This window comes from Chrysemys picta, chromosome 5 (genome assembly GCF_011386835.1).
Source record: "Chrysemys picta bellii isolate R12L10 chromosome 5, ASM1138683v2, whole genome shotgun sequence".
In the NCBI taxonomy this organism is placed as follows: domain Eukaryota; kingdom Metazoa; phylum Chordata; order Testudines; family Emydidae; genus Chrysemys; species Chrysemys picta.
Window position 1 is genome coordinate 91,876,868 of NC_088795.1, and position 17,286 is coordinate 91,894,153.

A 17,286-nucleotide genomic window follows, 5' to 3' on the forward strand; every position below is an offset into this window, starting at 1 on the left:
CATGGTGACCAGAAACAATCAGTTCAATACACTAACTACAGCTAATGCTACCTTTGTTTGATAAATCAGTTGTTTTAAGTGCAAAACCTGTTCTGATAAATTTACTTTTTTTCTTGTTCAGCACATTTAAAGGAGCTTTATTTCATTAACAAAAAGCAGTTTTAAAATGTTGTTTTGTGAATTTAACTGAATTCAAATTTCCATCCAAATGCAGCTTGACACATCACAAGTAAAAAAATTTTTAGTAAATAAGAAATGTGTAATTCATCATTTTCTAACACAAAAGTGTAAAAATCAAGAATTTGAATAAATGTTTGTTATATACAGTAAAAGCTGTGTTATCTGGCCATGTGCCAACCGGAAAGCTCTATAAACCAGCATTTCTAATCTTCATAGAAAATCCGGTTTATAGTCCGATTGGTGTGAGGCCGGCAGGCTCCCTACCTGGCTCCGCGGGGCTCCCCGGAAGTTGCGACATGTCCCTGCTGCTCCTAGGTGGAGGAGTTCGGAGTGCGGGAGGGGGTGCGGGACTCAGGGTTGGGGCACAGGTTGCGGGCTCTGGGAGGGAGTTTGGGTGCAGGAGGGGACTCGGGGCAGGGGGTTGGGTTGTGGGAGGGGTTTTGGGGTGCTGGATCCGGGCAGTGCTTACCTCGGGCGGCTTCCCAGAAGCAGCGACATGTCCCTGCTGCTCCTAGGCGGAGGCGTGGCAGGCGGCTCTGCGCACTGCTTCCAACCACAGGTGCCGCCCCCTCAGCTCCCACGGGCCGCAATTCCCAGCCAATGGGAGCTGTGGAGCCAGCGCTTGGGGCAGGGCAGGGGCAGCACGCAGAGCCGCCTGCCATGCCTCTGCCTAGGAGCAGAAGGGACAGGTTGCCACTTGCAGGGAGCGGCCCGAGGTGAGCGCCCCCCATATCCGGCACCCCAAAACCCCTCCCACATCCAAACTCCCTCCCAAACCCACGCCCCGCATCCCTCCCGCGCCCAACTCCCTCCCTCTTAGTTAACTGGAATTTTTTTACTTACTGGCACCCCCCCACTCCCCAAACATGCCAGATAACAAAGCTTTTACTGTAATTACTCAAATGTGTATATGGTGTATCCTCCTGGTTAGCAAAATACCAAATGTAGTGTAAAGGCTATGTTTAATGGCAATTCAACATGTTTTGATGGTTACCAGCCAAGGGAACCAACCTTTCTTTAGGAAAATAACTAAAAAAATAAAAAATGCAAAACGAGATAAAAATAGGTGATTTAAATCACTCTGATTTAAATCAATCCAGTCTGTTAGCTACTATGGTAAATTACTAATGGTTGTTGTATCTAATTGTTATGATTATATCTATTTAGATATAATAATTACACACACAAAATGCTCTACATTAAAAGAGCAATAAGGTTGCAAAGTCAATGCTCAAAAGTTATGAAAAGCCAAAATTAAGGTTGCTTGTGCAACCTTGATTCAGCCCCCTTGTGTGTATGCATTATGAGAGTCTTTAATTACATGATCAAATAGTACTTTTTCCACAGGACTCCTATTTAGTTCTGTGTACATAATGGACCTGCTTTTAGGATGAATCAGGGTTATGTAGATTAAGAGACTTATTTGCCTCCTTTGTTGCAGAAGTTGGAAAGTGTTTAGTGAATGAGCTGGGACTGCAGGAAGAGAGAGGATGAACTCATGATTAAAACAGTTGAATGCTTCCCTGGATAACTGGATTCCATCCTTGCCTCGGTCACAGAGTCCCTATGGGTATGTCTACACTACCCCTGGGAGTAAGTCTCCATGCTCAGGTAGATAGAGTTGCGATAGTGGGGGTTGAGCACACTTAAAAATAGCAGTGTGGATGTTGCTACTCCAGCAGAGTCTCAGGTTAGTCATCCAGCTGCAGTGTAGACATACCCTATGGGGTAGGCAACCTATGGCATGCATGGCAAAGGCGGCACACGAGCTGATTTTCAGTGGCACTCACTGTTCAGGTCCTGGCCACCGGTCCGGGGGGGCTCTGCATTTTAATTTAATTTTAAATGAAGCTTCTTAAACATTTTAAAAACCTTATTTACTTTACATACAACAATAGTTTAGTTAAATATTATAGACTTATTGAAAGAGACCTTCTAAAAATGTTAAAATGTATTACTGGCACACGCAACCTTAAATTAGAGTGAATAAATGAAGACTTGGCATACCACTTCTGAAAGTGCCCTATATGATGCTAGGAAAGTCACTGAAACCAAACTTTTTACAGGTGGTCACTAATTGTGGGAGAGAGAGAGATGGCAATTTCTGCAAGATCTTTGAAAAACCTTATTGAATTATGTTGAAGTATCTTTGGAGACCATTCTATTAAATGTGCAAAGCAGGGTGGATTTGATTTAAATCATGATTTAAATCACTAGTCAGGAAGACTTTATTTAATCATTGATTTCTACATAAAAGTGCATTCTTGTTGGTTGTTATAACCTTAATACATATTCGTCACAACTCAGATAGATGTAGGTTTCATTTTTCGAAGGTACACATTATACATTTTTAAAGTAATTTATTTTGAAAACTTTTCAGATTAGTTTTACAGCTATATCAGAAAATGAATGATTGTTTGGTTTTTCATTTACCAAAGGTAATTGAAGCAGATATTTATGAAGGCATTGGGAGGTGAACTATCTCCAGTTCAACAGGTTAATGATTAACATTTGGAAGATTTTCTTGCCATGCTGTATTAGGAGGAGAACATCACCAGACAGACATTTAAATTGTTTTATTTAACTAAAACAACAACGTTATGTATTCTGAATTTTTTTCTTCAACAGCAAACATAATATTTTAACAAAACAAGCATATGAATTTTTTAATTTAGTTAAACATCCAAGTTTTTTAACATCAGGTTTTTTTTGTTTAAATTGTTTTTAACTACAAAAGTTAAATGAAATATTAAAAAACAAACAAAAATTAAATCGACTATGTCAGCCAGGTCAACTTAAAATATTGGCTTCTGCAGCTAACTCAGTCGTCTTCATCTTCATTTTCCTGTTTGTTCATAATCTGGAAAAGAAAAACAAGCTTTCCTGCTTTTTCAGGTCCCAAACGATTTCTCAATTTGGAATGAATTAGTCCAAAGGAACAAAATATTCTTTCTACACTGGCAGAAGGAGTTACTGCTGTTAAAAGTGAGATTATTACTTCAGCAGTCTCTGAATCCAAGTGCTTAAGTGACTTCCACCAGCTCACTGGTGTGACTTTCTTTAAAAGATCATCAGCAAACATATTTCTTGAATGGTTCACCTTTAGCTCTGCAGTTTATTATAGTTTGCATTATGGAGGGATGATTGCTGGATGTCCATGTCATAGCCAACTCTTCTTCAGCAGTTAAGGTTTGACCCTAGTACTGAGTATTGAGAATATTTGCAAGAAAATGAGCTGGAGATAGTGCTCGTCCCATCTATTTTTTCACAATTTTGTTCACAAACTGTCATCAGATTAGGCCAGTTCTTGCTAGAGGGCTCAAAACAGTCCACCTCTGAGTTCCATTGCACATCTTGTGGGAGAGTTGGTTCCTTCCTCTTTTTTCAGAGCAGCTGCTGCAAAGTGGTTGTTACGGAAGTATTTTGCAATTTCAACAACATTAACCTTTATTTCTGGAACACTGAAGTCTTTGGCTAGGGGGAGCATCAAATGAGCACTGCAACCATATGTTTGTTTGGGACTCTTCACTCTCATCTAAATAATTTCTTCTCATCTTGGATACATTTGCAGCATTGTCTGTGACCAACCTGCATACTAGACATTTGAACTTTTTTCAGTTTGTTATAGCTTTTACTGCTACTTCTTGTAAGTATTCTGCTGTGTGTGAGCATTTCCTGATGTATCAATTGTTTCTGTAAGGAAGACATTCCCTTCTTCTGTTGTCACACAAGCACATACAACAGGATCATTGTGGACTTTGCTCCACCCATCAAGACTCAGGTTAATAATTTTACCCTCTAGACCTTTTGCACACTGCTCGATTTCTCTTTCATACACTTTATCCAGCAGTTTGCCTGCGACATCTGCTCTGTTGGGTGGACTGTATCCTGGTCTTAATGACTGAACCATGTTAATGAAGTGTGGGTTCTCAATCATATGGAAAGGAGAGTTTGTTGCATAAACAAACCAGGCAATTTTTTCATCAGTTACCTCTTTTTGTAATCTGCTGGTTCTTATCACAAACTTATCTATGGTTGTTTCTGGATGATGGCAATTTTTTTTTTCTTTTTGCTACAGGTGATCTACTGCGGCTATGTGACATACATGATGTGACTGAAACACTATCATTGGCAGATAACTCTGAAACTATAGAAAATGATGGTGATCTTGAAGCTGGATAGTCTTGAGAATCCTGTATGTTGAGGATGGATTCTCCTAAACAAAATAAGTCAATGCAGTTATTTAATTTTTATTACCATACTGCTCATTTAGTATTACTCATTGCATTCACTGACACTCAGTACTACTTTAAATGTGAAATTGTAAAAGGAAGATCTGCCTATTTCAGCTATTTATTTCTTATCACAACTGCATCTAAAATGCTAGTACCATAGAGTAACAACTATATTTTTTGCTCAAGCATGAGAATTCAAGAATAGTCCAGAAGGAAGACAGGCAGTCCTTAAGAAAGAAGTATGAAATAAAAAAAGTTTACCAACTTGAAGATCCTGCATGTTCGGACATGTTCCTTTCATCATCTTCAACACAACTTCCTCCTTAGAAGAAACACGTCTCATGATGTTTCATTCGGGCAACCAGGCCTTGCATTTCTTTGTTGCGCTGTTTGCATTTTGCACGCATGCCTGTCTTTCCCACAGGTAGAGGAACTTCGTTAAAATATTCCCAAATTGGGTCTTTCTTACAGCCTGCTGCCATTATAGGTTTTCCCTTCTAGTGAGAGAATGGTATCAATGAAGGCTACACTCAGAAAGATCAAGACTTCTGGAATATGCTGCTCAAACAGTTTCACTTTTGTTTCTACTACTGACTGTCCCTCCCTTCTCACATTTCTCTCCAGACTTCTTCTCCTTGTCCAGATCTATTCTGCCCCCAACAATCTTCTATTCATTAAACTTTTTGAAACTTTGCACTTTTAGAGAGAGGTAAGGTATTGACTATGTACACAAATTTGCAGAGGGACAATAGGGTTGTGGTCCGTTATTTCTCACCTCTGTGTATTATTTATTCATTTAAAACCATTTTTGCAGTTAACAAGCATGTTATCTCTGGAGACACAAATCCACAGTTTGAGAACTGCAAACTAAGCATCTCTGATGGTATCTTCTAGAACAGTGGTCCACAACCTTTTTCATCTGGCAGGCAAAAGAAAGATTAACCTAAATAATCTATACAGAAGTCCCTGGAACCCCCTAAGATTGGGTCCCTGTAGACGAGCGGACTCACCCCTGCAGCGCCTCCTGCTGGTGACTTCCGGGAATTAGCTCGTTCCAGCTTAGGTACCCTGTCTCTAGCTCCCTGCAGCCAGGCCCTTCTCTCTCTGAACACAAAGAGAGACTGTGTCCTGGCTCCCAGCCTTTATAGGACCAGCTGGGCCCTGATTGGGGCGTGGCCCAGCTGTGGCTGCTTCCCCAATCAGCCCAGGTCTTTCTTTCACAGCCTGCCAGCCCTCTTCCAGGGCTGGTTCCAACCCTATCCCAGGGCTGAAGCAGGTCACCATCCTGCCACAGTCCATAATCCATGAACTATTGGAACTCATTTACAAAACTTTCCGTAAACATTATAAGAATATATTGTCTCATTCTATAGAATTAGAATTTATAATCCCTATTCCACAATGAGATATCTTTGAGCTATAATGTATCTTAATTAAAACTATCTTTAGATAGGTTTTTTCCTCAAAAAGCATTTTAAAATCCAATTTAAAGAAATCATTGATTTTTATCCACCCTGATCCCAACCAATACCACTGTAGAACAAGAGCCTAGGTTACAGAACAGCAGACCAAAGGAGTTTTTGACTATGGATTTCCAGTTGGGTTATGTATAGTAAGACTTCTGGATCAAGATACAGACCTATTTTTAAGCACCTTGTTCTATTCTGTATCTCTTCATAACATTTATTTTTTCCATATTATTTGTGTAATCCTCTGGCCATTTCAGCCCACTTAGTAGGGATGTTAATCATGTGAAGTAGCAGCCATTGAGCAGATGTACTGTCACAAAGTGACCTGCACGGGGGAATGATTTCTTTAACACCTTTCCTTACTCTCAAACCTCAGGGGAACTTTTCTGCACACAGTCCAACTGCTTAAGCTTTTCTTTGGGGTCAATATTTGTGTGCTGGACAATTTAACCTCTGTTTCAGGCTGTCTGTAGATTCAGTTCAATAATACTATGTAGTTTGGAAGGCTATCATAATTATAAGGGCTAGAAATGTAACTTTATAAAAAATAAAAGCTTAAATGCTACACAGGCTTCTGGGAAAGGCCACCATTTGCCAAGTAAAGTTTCCTACAGGATATTGGTGAGTGGATTTGTCAGGTTTTGTATATTATATTCTGGAATTTCTTCTACAAGATTACAGTATGTACAGTCTTCAGATTTGCCTCAAATTTACAGGAAATCTGTTTAGTAGTTTAAAGCTGGCAAGTTGAAACTTTTCTCATCTAGTTCTTAAGATCTGTTCATAGCTAGAATAGTTTACAGTGTTAGACCACCTCACCTCAAGCGTTAAACATTAATAACTTAAAAACTATTCAGTCAGATTTCTTTGGAGTTGGTTGGCTTTGTAGAACTCAATGAGGATTAATAATCAAGTCAAGAGGGAAGGCTCTTAGGCCTCAGTCCTGCAACTTGTCCATGTGGGTGAACACTTCAAAGAGCCAAATGAAATCTGTAGGGCTCCATATGGCACAGGGCTTCCCCCCCCATGAAATAAGTTGCCAAACTTGAACTTTATGTACTATAGCTATGTGGTTTTTTTTTTTTCATTTCTAGAATGACAGAGCTTTCTAAGAAACACCAATGCAATATATTTTCCTAAAATATAGCACAGCAGTGCATACCCAGTAGGACAAATTGAATTAATATGTAATTGGCATATTTATGTATTGCTGTGTAATCTAATTCTGTTGCCATTGCATAGTTGCTCATAAGATGTATTACTGACGTGATTCATGCAGCTTTGGCTGTAATATTTGTGGACTTAGCTTGACTTTACATATTTTGTGGGGGGGTTTTAAATTTAAATGTTGACCGTTAAATGGGTGCTGTCAACTTTAATTTCTTTCAAATTGACTTAAAAAAAAAAGTTTCTGATAGTGTCCTTTAATTATGACCTAAAATAATTCTTTGAAAAATTAACTCTGGTTTTGCTCCCTTGCTTATGCATAGAACAGTGATGTGGCTGGGCCTGAATGTAAAAACCCTGAACATGCTCCCATTCCTTTCTTTTCAAGGTGCATCCACACTAGGGAAAAAAGGTGTTTTTACCACTTGGTATGAAAATACATCTTTTTTCCTAGTGAAGACAAAGCTTCAGTGCATACAACAGCCTGTTCAGCATCAGCTTTGCCATCACTTTCACTGGTAATCACCCTCTTGCAGGGTTTGGGGAAGGGCTGGCACCATCAACAAACAGTAAGGCCTTGTCTGCATTTAAAACCTATACCAGCAAATCTGTCGGTCGGGAGTGTGAAAAATCCCACACCCCTGACATAACATAGCTGTGCAACAAAACCCTAGTGTAGATGCAGCTGTGCCGACGTAAGAGTGCACAGGCACTGACTTTCAGTTTTCCCCGAGGGTGCTCCACACCACTCCGCCCTGAGGCCCCACTCCCACTCCGCCACTCCCCCCAGGCTCCACCCCACCCTCCTCTTCCCAACCCTGCCCCACCACTCCCCAAGGCTCCGCTCTGTCCTGCCTCTTTCTGCCTCCACTCCTCCTCTCCCCCCCACTGCTTCCCACCCACCACCAAACAGCTAATTGGTGTCAGGCGGGAGGCGCTGGGGTGGGGGCTGCTGAACAACTGATCGGCAGGGGACTGGTGGGTGCTGAGCACCGACTATTTTTTCCATGAGTACTCCAGCCCTGGAGCACCCACGGAGTCGATGACTATGTAAGAGTGCTTCTGTTGGCATAACTAATATGGTTCAGGAAGGTAGTGTTTCTACACCAGCAGAAAAACTCCTGTAGGTGTATGCTGTGTCTACACTGAAAGGTTATGCTGATATAGGCTCTTTAGTGTAGACATAGCCAAAAGTACATTACATTAAGCAGTGGTTCTCAAACTTTTTTTTTGCGGACCACTTGAAAATTGCTGAGGATCTCGGCAGACCACTTAATGATCTTTCCAAATGTTGTTTGTACTGTTAGCTAACTATTGTAAAGCTCTTTGGATAAAAGCACTATATAAAAAAACCCCTTAATAATAATTAATGCTTTTTTGTTCTACAAATAAAAACACACAACTTGTATTTTAATATCAGTAGTCTTATCTTTCTAATGCAGTGTGCCCTCTCTTCTCTGCCGCAGCAGCCCCCAAGCTAGGGCTGGGATGGAGGGCCGTCTCTCATCGGCAGCCACAGCCCTGGAGCTGGGGAAAGTCGCCTCTTTCTCTGGCCACCGGAGCCCTGCATGTCCCAAATTCCCCCCACCCCCTCTTCCCACCCCACTGCCCCCTCCCACCTAACCCTTCAGATGGAAATGTGATTTTTTTTTTTAAGTTTTTGTTTGCTTTTGCAAAAGAACCTTCGTGATGAGGTATTCATTAATCTCTTCATTGAATGATTGTGTTTCTGATATGATCTACCTTTTTTCCCCCTCCCCTCCCCCCAGATTTGGACTGAGCAACAAATTTGAAGCAGAATTCCCTTCTTCTTTAACGGGAAAGGTGAGTATCTATGGATAAGTCTCAATTAGAAATTTACTATAATCCCCAAATTCTAAGTTTTAGAGGCTAACAAGATTTTGCTACTAGAAAAGCATGGTATTTGGGTTTCTACATATAGTTGAGCTTTGCAGGAATACTCATCATTTAAATTACAGGTCTGTCTCATCTTATGCGGGGGTTCCGTTCCGCGGTTAGCGCATAAAGCGAAAACCGCGTATGGCCAAAACCCCATTGAGTTCAATGGCGGGCTACAGGTATAGCATTAAAACTGTTTGTTGTTTTTCTCTTTTTTTTGTTTTTGCTTTTTGTTTTTGCCGACCGCGTAAAGTTGAAATCGCGCATGTTAAATGCGCGTAAGATGCGACAGACCTGTATATTGCAGTAGTACTGGATTATTTTTCTTTCTTCACAGGTCGCACCTGAGGAATTTAAAGCCAGCATCAGCAGAGTTAACAGTTGTCTTAAGAAGAACCTTCCAGTTAATGTTCGATGGCTACTTTGTGGTTGCCTTTGTTGCTGCTGTACATTAGGTTGTAGTATGTGGCCAGTTATTTGCCTCAGTAAAAGAGTAAGTTGGACTATATTCTCATTTGGCATTATCTGTTGTAAATCTGGAAATTGTGATTGGGTTCATTTGTGTATTAGTTTTTTGTTCATTTTCAAAACTCTGTACGTTAGGTCTGGTCCACGCAGCAGCAAAATGACAAAAGGTGTGAATTAAGCTTATTTAGTTATTCAGTGCAAGTTGTGACCAGTCCTTAATATTACAGTGGAAACTGTACAGAACCAGTTTAGTGTACTTAAGCAAGTATATGTTATTTTGAATGTTTTTCAGGTAGCACGGCTATATGTATACATTTTTATTAGGGCTGTCAATTGCAGTTAACTCATGTGATTAACTAAAAAAAAAAATCGCTATTCATCGCACTTATAACAATAGAATACCAGTTGAAATTTATTAAATATTTTTGGATGTTTTTCTACATTTTCAATATTGATTTCAATTACAACACAGAATACAGAGTGCACAGTACTCACTTTATATTATTATTTTTTATTATAAATATATGCACTGTAAAATGATAAACAAAAGAAATAGTATTTTTCAATTCATCTCATACAAGTACTGAAGTACAATCTCTTTATTGTGAAAGTGTAACTTACAAATGCAGATTTTTTTGGTTGCATAACTGCACTCAAAAACAAAACAGTGTAACACTTTAGAGCCTACAAGTCCACTCAGTCCTACTTCTTATTCTGACAATCACTAAGACAAACAAGTTTGTTTACATTGATGGGAGATAATGCTGCCAGCTTCTTATTTACAATGTCCCCTGAAAGTGAGAACAGATGTTTGCATGGCACTTTTGTAGCTGGATATGCTAATCATTCGTATGACCCCTTCCAGAGGACATGCTTCCATGCTGATGATGCTCGTTAAAAAAATAATTGGTCAATTAAATTTGTGACTGTATTCCTTGGGGGGAGAATTGTATATCTCCAGCTCTGTTTTACCCGCATTCTGCATATATTTCATGTTATAGCAGTCTTGGATGATGACTCAGCACAAGTTTGTTTTAAGAACACTTTCACAGCAGATTTGACAAAATGCAAAGACGGTACCGATGTGAGATTTCTAAAAATAGCTACAGCACTCGACCCAAGGTTTAAAAATCTGAAGTGCCTTCCAAAATCTGAGAGGGACGAGGTGTGTAGTGTGCTTTTAGAAGTCTTAAAAGAGCAACACTCCCATGCGGAAACTACAGAACCACCAAAAAAAAAATCAACCTTCTACTGGTGGCATCCGACTCTGATGATGAAAATGAACATGCGTCAGTCCACACTGCTTTGGATCGTTATCAAGCAGAACCCATCATCAGCAGGGAAGCATGTCCTCTGGAATGGTGGTTGAAGCATGAAGGGACATATGAATCTTTAGCGCATCTGGCATGTAAATATCTTGCAACGCCAGCTACAACAGTGCCATGAGAATGCCTGTTCTCACTTTCAGGTGATATTGTAAACAAGAAGCAGGCAGCATTATCTCCTGCAAATTGTAACCAGCCTTGTTTGTCTGAGTGATTGGCTGACCAAGAAGTAGGACTGAGTGGACTTGTAGGCTCTAAAGTTTTACATTGTTTTATTTTTGAATGCAGGTTTTTTTTGTACATAATTCTACATTTGTAAGTTCAACTTTCATGATAAAGAGATTGCACTACAGTACTTGTATGAGGTGAATTGAAAAACACAATTTTTTTGTTTTTTTACAGTGCAAATATTTGTAATAAAAAATAAATATAAAGTGAGCACTTTACACTTTGTATTCTGTGTTGTAATTGAAATTAAATTATGTGAAAATGTAGTAAACATCCAAAAATATTTAAAATAAATGGCATTCTATTGTTGTTTAACAGCGTGATTAATCGCGATTAATTTTTTTAATTGCTTGACGGCCCTAATTTTTATACATACATGAATAACAATTTTACATCAGAAAATAACTTTCAACAATTAAAAAAAAATACAAGAACTTCTCTTACTTCAGCTTTTCCATAATATCCTGTTTGTACTTGTCAGAATATTAGTTATTTAGAGATATTGGTTGAAATGAGTTTTAAGTTTTGAAGAGCTATTGATTATGCTGACAAACTGATTACACTCCTAATGATTACAGATTTTTTAATCTCATTTCAAAAGACCTTTTTAAAATATATAAGTCAAATGAAGTCATCTGTGATCAGAATATTGGATCTTCTTTCCAGATTCTAAATGACGAAAATACTTTAGTGTGTTAATATCTAGACTTTGTGCTGGGGTCCACGCTTCATTGCTTCTGTAGGCTGTGTACATTGCATACCTCAGGGGCTCCTTGTATTCCTTCCCAACTAGCACTCTGTGTGTCACCCTCCCATCCCCTTCTATTTCAGGGACTCCATGCAAACCCCCTTTCCCATGCCAGGGACTCTGCATAGCCCCCATGTCCCTTTGCCCCCATTCTACTCCCCCATGCCAGTTGCTCTGTCCCCCCCGCCCAGGTCCTTTGGACCTCCATACCTGGGTCCCCTAATACCCACAGCGTGCAAAGGTTTTAATATTACAGACAGACAAATGGAAAAATGCCTTTGAGCTGAGTGTAAGACGTCACTTCTCTCAGTTGGTAAATCAAGACTGAGCTCTTAAATTACAGTACGCCTGTTTTTTGTTTGTGATTTAAGATTAAAACCAAAATAATTTTAAATTAGTTCTTCCACTTATCTCTTAAAATAGTTCAGGGTTCTGAGGTTCTGTTTTTTTCTGTGCTATGGTTGATGACATCACTAAAACCTAAAACAGTTAAAGGAGCTTGCTTGGGATTAGATGTTAGTGATATCCTCAAATATTGCAGAAGCTATGCAGGCACTTAAAACCCACATGTATTGGTAGGTAAAAAACATTTTTAAAACAGCTTCTCTTACCAGTATTCTTAGAATACATGTTGGTGTATGTAATGAAGCCTGGAGAAGAGACTCTCTGTATTAGGCAACTTTCTGTCTTAAGAAGTGTCTCCATTTTTGCTCTTTTATTAGTTAAGCAGTGACTTTTTGTCAGTCCCCCTGAGTGATTGCTTAGGACCAGTTTTACTATATGCAAAATAAAATTAAGATACATTAACCATCATTAGAGCTGATCCTGCTTCTGTTGGAGTCAATTGAAAACTCCAGTTGACTTCAGTGGGAAAAGGGTCAAACCTTTGGCTTTTGTCAGGGCTTGAAACTGTCACCAGCTCCCATGGCTCCTTTCTGTTAGACTAGTTCAAGATGGTCATATGTCCAAGCCCCAAAACACTATTACAGTTGACAGCAATTAACCACTTGGATGGCAGTCTCAGTAGAGATGCCATGGACTGAATGTGCTTGATCTATCGTCTCAGCCCAAAATGTCCTTTTACAGTCAGGCCTGTGGTGCAATGGAAGGGAAACTTGCACTGCTACTACTGAGGCTGAACTTGTTCTGTGGATAAACATATGCATGGCATGCTGATCCTACAGTCTTGCTCTGACCCATTTCTTCTCCATACTGGATCAACCTTAGTGTGCTGTTGCAGCAGGAAGTCATTAGCAACATGTAATAGGGTGGTAGGCTCTAAGATTCTGAATAAGGATGCAGGTTTCCTTGTAATTATCCTAATGTGAAGTGCTTCCGCCCTGCATAAAGAGGCAGAAAATTATAGCTGAGTTACACTGACAGATGCATCTTATCTCTAATCAGGATATAAGAGGTTGGAGTATATGAGACTGAGGGAAGTAGGGTTTGGGAGGAAAAGGAGTCCTGCAGGGAAATCCTAGAAACTAACAAGTTTGAGGAAAGTTGCACCTCTGGTTTGTTGTGTTTGTTGTTGTTTGAGTTACCAATAAAGGCAAGGCATACCAAGGGGCTAAGTTTGGGGTGTGTGTATCTCTCTCTCTCTTTAATATATTCTGTTCAGAGCAGGATGGAAGCTATGCATTTAATGATGGTGTCAGTCGTAGGATAAATTTGCACAAGGAGGGAAAATGAGCAGCTTTGTTACATGGATATTTAATAGAAACAATGACAGCAAACCTGGGTTGCAGCGCCCACAGGCATGGCAACTGCAGTTCCAGGGTTGGCCCACATGCACCACTCATGCTGCCAGGAAATCCAGTCTCTTTCTTAGCAAAACTGGAACCAGAAGATAACCCAGAAACATATCTGGTTACATGAAGAGGGTTCAGCCAGGTATCTCTGTCTTACACCTGACAAGCTAAGTGACTCATTAGCTCAGGGTTGAACCCCAGAAAATAGGGACATAGATGGATCTAATAATGGATGTTTACTTACAAAGTCTGTCTGCAAGAGTGCAGATGTGGCAGAACAATGTGTTCACACTGGCAGAGGCTGTGCAGTAAACGGAGAGCATCTTGGAGGCTGATCCATCAGAGAGACCGCAGCCGCAATGTAGAACTGAGAGAGCTTCATTGTTTGTCCAGATGACTGTCATGGGGAAGAATAAAATGGCTTAGGACCTCTGAGAGAAACTGGAAAGAACAAGGATGCTCCTCCAAACTGAGATCCTTAATCCCAGATCTGGCTGGGGGAGAATTCAGGAATTGAGGAAGACAACCACAGGCTGTCCTCCCACAACTGCCTTGCAAACCCTGGTGTAAGTTGCGTGAAAGAAAGGTGATGGGTGGGGCATGTTGGGGGCGTGAGGGGTTGGAGCCACAGTGTGTAGAGATTCTGGGCAGTGCTGCTTCCCATAGATGTCTGGTAACAGACTATTATAGCTTAGGCAGCCCTCCAAGATGAAGATGTGCTGGGCCACTCTGACCCCCTGAGCACCCCTGAATCTGGAAGGTGCACTTTGGGTTCCCCCTTTTCCCCTAGGTTGTGAGTGTTGCACCTTTTAGCAGTTCAACACAGTATCTTGTCCCCAGACTCTAGAAGAAAACCACCAAGTCCCTCCTTTTCTGTTTCACTTGCGATCAACAGAGACACGTATAAGTATATATTCTGAGCATTGATGGAGGATGAGTATGAGGAAATGTAATCTTGCTGTGGTAATAGCTTTTAGCTTGTATGTAATGTAGCTATGCAGCTAGGTGTGAGGGATGTTCTCCTAGTAGATGTGGACTGTGTCCAAACATTAGTGAGGGAGGGTTTGGTCAGAACTGAGCAGCACAACCCATTCAGGTCATCTTTGTCCATCGGAACTTGTATATCCATTTCTCATTGTGTAATCCCCCTACAAAGAGTAAAATAAATGGGCTTCAGAGTGAGGTATCCTGCTCATTACCCTAGCTGGTTGTTTTGGGTGGTCCCACTGGTCCATTAGATGCTAAAATAGTTACCAATTAATGCTGTTAAAATTTGGAGGAAGTTTGGCAGGGAAAATTTGAGGGAAAGGGATAGAAGATGGGAGCATTGCAAGAGGGAGGTGGTCGTAAGAAGGAAGGCACTAAGATGCACAGTAAAAGATAGCAGAGGAAAAACAGAAGATAAATGTATCCTTTGCCAGAGATAGCACCTCTCTTGTCAGTCGACAAAAAAATCCAGCTTTAAGAAAAGCCAGTTCAACTACCAAGAAATAGCAGGAACAATAGGGGTTTGCTAATTCACCTGTTGGAAGGCAAGCTTGTTAGCTTTTTGTTTTTGTTTGTTTGTTAAATATGACCTTTATTTCTAAAATGTGTTCACTACTTTTCACATTTTGTCTTTGGAGGCGTATGTTTCCACTTACACAAACTTAGGAATTAAACCTGCAGAGGACTTCAATTTTCAGGGCTCTCAATCCCCCAGAATTCTGGAGTACTAAATTTACCTTAAAACATGTTAAAAATGGGAGTATGGACTGGATTCCACTAGCCCTTCTGTGCTGGGGACTGGTTGTAGACTAGCCTTGCTAGTTCAACTGCTCATCATAGTAGTAGTAATCAAGATGCGTTAGATTGTAAATTCTTTGGAGCACGGACTTTCTACTTATGTATTTGTACAGCACCTAGCACAAAGGGATCTCACAAAAGTGGGCGACTGGGCAACAAAATGGCGATGAAATTCAGTGTTGATAAATGCAAAGTAATGCACGTTGGAAAACATAATCTCAACTATGCATGCAAAATGATGGAGTCAAGTGACTGCACATGTCCATTCCTCTGTAGGTGTGTGTGCAGTGGCGTGAGGCACCAGAGGGTGCTTGCACTGCCCTGACTGGTACTGCTGAGGGAAAAATCTCCAACCACTGTGCATAAGGTGCACACATACACCTACAGTGGAATGGTATGTGCTACGTATCTCGAAGAACAACAGTTACGGAAAGGTAAGTAATCATTTTTTACCACTCAAGAAAGAGATCGAGTCCTCGTGGACAGTTCTCTGAAAACATCTATTCACTGTGGCAGTCAAAAAAACTAACAGAATATTAGGAACCATTATAAAATGGATAGATAATAAAATAATATAATGCCACTGTATAAATACATGGTACACCCCACCTTTTTACTGCATGCAGTTCTGGTCACCCCATCTCAAAAAAGATGTATGAGAATTGGAAAAAGTACAGAGAAGGGCAACAAAAATGATTAGGGGTATGGAACAGCTTCCATATTAGGAGAAATTTAAAAGAATGGGAGTGTTCAGCTTAGAAAAGAGATGACTAAAGGGGGGTTATGATAGAGGTCTGTAAAGTCAGGAATGGTGTGGAGAAAGTGAATAAGGGTTCAAAAAAGAATTATATAAGTTCATGGAGGATAGGTCCATCAACGGCCATTAGCCAAGATGGTCAGGGACTCAATCCCATGCTCCAGGTGTCCCTAAACCTCTGACTGCCAGAAGCTGGGACTGGACGACAGGAGCTGGATCATTTGATAATTGCCCTGTTTTGTTGATTCTCCCTGAAGCATCTAGCACTGGCCACTGGTGAAAAGCAGGATATTGGGCTAGATAGACAATTGGTCTGACCCAGTATGGCCGTTCTTATTGTGTCTCTCTCCATGAATGTTAAAATATTATGTGGGCACCTTCTGGAGATTACTGACACATTTCACTTGTCAAAAGTTAATGAAGGAAGGTGTATTTTCAATTGTCCATATGTACCTAAAGTTTACAATTGGAGATGCATTGATATTTGCATGAATCATTTGGAAAAATGATGCAATATGCCAGTATGTATGATCTATAAACTAATGTGATTCGTGTCAACTTCTAGTGACTTTGTTTCGGTATTTTATCTTGATCTGTTTTTTCATAATTCCCCAGAGGTAAAACAGTAAGAATAGTGGAAGAAGCTTGGAAAACAGTGTTTTGGATTTCTCCAGCTTTATCTCAGCCAGATAAACACACTTGTATGGTTTTACTGGTTTTTCATTGTCTTACAATACAGCTGATATTTATCAGAATATAGATTCATCACTATCTGCTTGGTCTGTCTACAACTATCTTAAAGCATCTCTAGGTTTTTCCATATTCTCAATTGTATATTGTATTTTTCTTTAATGTCCTATAAAGCCCTGAATGTTTTTGGGTCTTACTGAGTCTCTGTTCTTTTGATTTCATGGTAGCTGCCATCAACAGTGACTTGAACTGACAATCCTCTGACTTTTAAAAATAATGTAAAGCTGGCAGTGCATTTTTAGTAGTGGGTCCTTGGCTCAGGAAATCACTACTCCACTTCTGTAGTATCAAAGCCCAGTTTTGATAAACTGCAGGGCACTCTGCGAAGACCTGTCAGTTTTTTACCAGACTTTTTTGGGAAGTAGAAAAGTGAGTGAGGTTTTGGAGTAAATGGCTGAGGGACTGTCTTTTTATTTTGCAACCTTTTTTTGTTAAATATTATTTTTGGCATGAGAGAACATCTATACGAATATGAAGTAAATTGCAAGATATTCAGTGATATATAACTTTTTGTGTATTAAAGT

General features: G+C 40.1%; 1 protein-coding gene across 2 annotated transcripts in view; it reads left to right on the plus strand.

Annotated features, from left to right (window-relative positions):
• Nucleotides 1-17,286, plus strand: part of CHIC2 (cysteine rich hydrophobic domain 2) — a 45,422-nt gene that overhangs the window by 11,211 nt on the left and 16,925 nt on the right. Inside the window, exons 2-4 of one of the 2 annotated variants that reach the window (XR_010601865.1) lie at nt 8,821-8,875; nt 9,288-9,443; nt 15,532-15,689. Coding sequence is in view for 1 of the 2 variants with exons in the window: in XM_008163751.4 (XP_008161973.1) it covers nt 8,821-8,875; nt 9,288-9,443 (211 nt within the window). In the remaining variant the exon portion in view is untranslated. The remainder of the gene's footprint in view (nt 1-8,820; nt 8,876-9,287; nt 9,444-15,531; nt 15,690-17,286) is intronic. The other variant, XM_008163751.4, reaches the window with a different exon arrangement.